The sequence below is a fragment of the Parus major genome, unplaced genomic scaffold, assembly GCF_001522545.3.
Source record: "Parus major isolate Abel unplaced genomic scaffold, Parus_major1.1 Scaffold391, whole genome shotgun sequence".
In the NCBI taxonomy this organism is placed as follows: domain Eukaryota; kingdom Metazoa; phylum Chordata; class Aves; order Passeriformes; family Paridae; genus Parus; species Parus major.
In genome coordinates, this window is record NW_015379306.1 from 57367 (window position 1) to 60531 (window position 3165).

Consider the following 3165-nt stretch of genomic DNA (forward strand, 5'->3'; position numbering starts at 1 on the left):
CATCCCATCCCATGGCAGGGACACCCCCACAGGTCCAGCCTGGCCTCGGGCAGTGCCAGGGAGGAACAATCTCAGTGTCCAGGCTGAGGGAGGAGATGCAGCTGAGTTGATTTGACTCAAAATAAGACCCCAAATTAGTGAATACATTTGAACAAAATTTGCTTCAGTTTTGTAAAGCAGAGTGGAAATATCCCTGCAGGGCTCTGGGGGGAAAGGGCTGTCAGGGCTGGCTCCAAGGCATTTCTCTGACACTTTGGGGCAGCTCACTGAGGTGAAAAGACAATAATAATAATAATTTTTATTGGCACTGAGTGAGGATGATCCTGAGGGGAACCACCATGGGCCCACCTAGAACTGGAGCCATAAAATTCCCTGGGCTGGAGTGCACAGACATTCTCAATCTGTGAAATTGTTTAATTCTTCCCTTCATTGAGATAGCAAAGTTATTTTTATCACAGGGTGCACGTGGATCTGGGCTGATGTTCTGCCCCAGCAGCCCTTTGCTTTTGTACTTCCAATTTCAAATGGAGCATAAAATCACTGCAGTCAGATCAGGGGGTGGGGAGGGCCCTGGAATTCTGCACACTTCGTAGTGGGAACAGATTCTGATCTGCAGCACCAATCACAACTTCCAAGCCCAGTGGAGTGGGAATGGATTTTGAGTTTCTCAGATGCAGATTGGTTCCATTCCTGAGGATTTGCCCTTGGTGGGGCCAGAAAGGCCCTGAAGGCAGCAGCAGGGCTGGCACTGTCCCTGTGCCCCAGCCCCAGCAGGGAGGAGGAGGATTGCTGCTGGCCAGGGTACCCCAAAGGGAAACAGGGGAAGCTTCTGGAAGCACCCCCTGCTCCAGGGACCTGTAGGATCCAAGCCCTGCCCACAGACCAGGGGTTCTTGTCGGGTCTGCTTTGCTTTGGTATTTTCATGGGGTGTTTTCAGCTCCTTTTGGGAGGAGTTTGCAAATGTCTCTTCCCGTGTTGGGTCCCAGGGTTGTGCAGGTTCCCCTCTGCTCCCCTCAGCCAGCCCATCCCTCCCTCTGGAGTCCTGCTTTATCCCACTGCTGATGGTGGAAATCCCTTCCTGGGCCTTCCCTGGAGCTGCTGCTCGTCCTGGGGCCCCTCCTGGGCCACCCCAGCCCGGGGCACACGTGGTGTGCTCAGGATCCTGCCCCAGGGACAATCCCTGGGCTGTTCCTGCCTGGGACATGCTGCTGTTCTCCCTGAGCAGCCTCTGGGCTGGCCTGGGATTGTCCTGGCAGGGCTGAGCTCCCATTCTGAGCTGTTCNGGACAGGACAGGTGTTCAGGAGCAGGAATTCCCAGGCTCAGGCTGCTGTGCACTCCGTGATTTCCCGGTGGGACAGCAGCACACCCCAAACACGTTTGCCAGGGGTGTGCTTGGCCAGCAGCCCTGGCACGGTGGGGATGGAGCAGAGGGTGTGGATTTAGTGCCTGGCAGGCTCACCCTGCTCCCTCTCAGGCTCTACGAGCAGCTCCCCGAGGTGAGGAGGAAGAGGGAGGAGGAGCAGAGGAAGCTGGAGTACAGCTCCCACCGCCTGCAGGCTCGGCTCTACAGAACTGTGAGTGTCCTTCTGCAGGGTGCCAGGCACGGGAGTGGGGACTGGGGACTGGGGAGGGGGAACTGGGCTGGGCAATGGGAATTGGGCTGGGGAGTGGGGAGTGGAGGGCTGGGCAGTGGGAATTGGGGGGTTGGGGAGGGGGAATTCAGGTGCTGGGCAGTGGGAATTCAGGTGCTGGGCAGTGGGAATTCACGTGCTGGGCAGTGGGAATTCAGGTGCTGGGCTGCCAGGGCTGTTCCATTTCACCAGGGCAAGGCAGCCAAGCTTTGTGACACCAGTTCCTTTCCTGAAATCCTCCCACTCCATGGAAAAATGGCAATGAACACAGTCCTGGTGGAATGATACCAAAAGAGCTTGTGCAGGGCTTTGGGAGGAGCAGAGGGATGCTGGAGCACATTCCAGGAAGGACAGGTGGATGAGGATGCTGGGTTTGCTCTCCTGAGCCCTGGCTGTGGCTGGGTTTGGCTCAGGGAGTTCCCAGCCAACTTGCCAGCTGTGCCTAACAAAGCCTGGAGTCATCCTTAATTATCCAGTCCTGGTGGAAAGTGAGCTCTGAGGATTTCAGCAGTTCCCCCTGGCAGCCCTGACTGGGGAGCTGGGGGATAAAGCAGTGTCCCTGAGCATGGACAAACAAAACTGCCTGCTTTTTAAACTCTGCACCTTAAACTTGCACCTCAGCTCCAGGGTTGAACCCCTGGCTGGGAGAACTCCTTTCCTGGAGTGTTCCAGAGCTGGAATGATAGCCTTGGCTATTTGTTGGGAGCAGCAGGCATTGGATTTTGGAAGTCAGCACTCGTGAGGTGTTCTCCAAAACATCTTCCTACTCCAGTCTGGGGAGTTTACCACCAGCCAGACTTTAATTTGTGGCTATACTTGGGCAGGGTGTTTTCAGGACATCTTTTTTTCCCTGGTCTGAGAATTCCAGATGCTGGTTCAGTAAAGTTTGAGGAATTAATGGATTCTGGCAGGCACTGAGAGTCAGCTGGAAGCAGGGAGGGAACAGGATCAGAACTTCTGTACATAAATACAGCTTTGATTGGGAGGGAGGTGATGATTCATGGCAGTAAATAATTCTGAAGTTTCATTTTCCCCTGCTGGTGCAGGAAAGCTGCAGAGGGGAGCTGTAAACCAGGGAATGGTTTGGTGAGGATGGGTGAGAGCACCAGTTCCCTGTGCCTGGGAAATCAACCACGGGTTTTGTGGAACGACTCCAAAGATGAGACAGAGCTTAGGGGGGAGGAAGGAGCTGCTCCAGGAGCCCCATGGGGTGTGTGATGGAGCTGAGGGATTCAGGGAACCCCCGTGCCCCAGGCTGCTCCAGGGATCTGTTCCCGTGCTGGGAAGGGCTGTGTGATCCAGGGAAAACGGGGAAAGGGAGGCAGAGTCAGCTCTGGGTGGGGCTGGGCACAGCCCCTGTGTTCCCTGAGCCCAGGGCAGGGCCTGGGATGTGCCCTGTCCCAGAAACCAGAGAACCATGGAATTGTTCAGGATGGAAAATCCCTCTGATCCCATCCAGCCCAGCCATCCCCAGCCCTGCCAGGGCCAGCACTGCCCCAGCCCCGAGTGCCACATCCAGGGGCTTTGGAACCC

General features: G+C 55.9%; 1 protein-coding gene across 1 annotated transcript in view; it reads left to right on the forward strand.

Moving 5' to 3' along the window:
- The window catches only part of ALMS1 (ALMS1 centrosome and basal body associated protein), a 40520-nt gene that overhangs the window by 34522 nt on the left and 2833 nt on the right, over nt 1-3165 (forward strand). The window contains exon 14 of the mRNA XM_015616273.3: nt 1476-1575. Within this exon, the coding sequence (XP_015471759.1) occupies nt 1476-1575 (100 nt within the window). The remainder of the gene's footprint in view (nt 1-1475; nt 1576-3165) is intronic.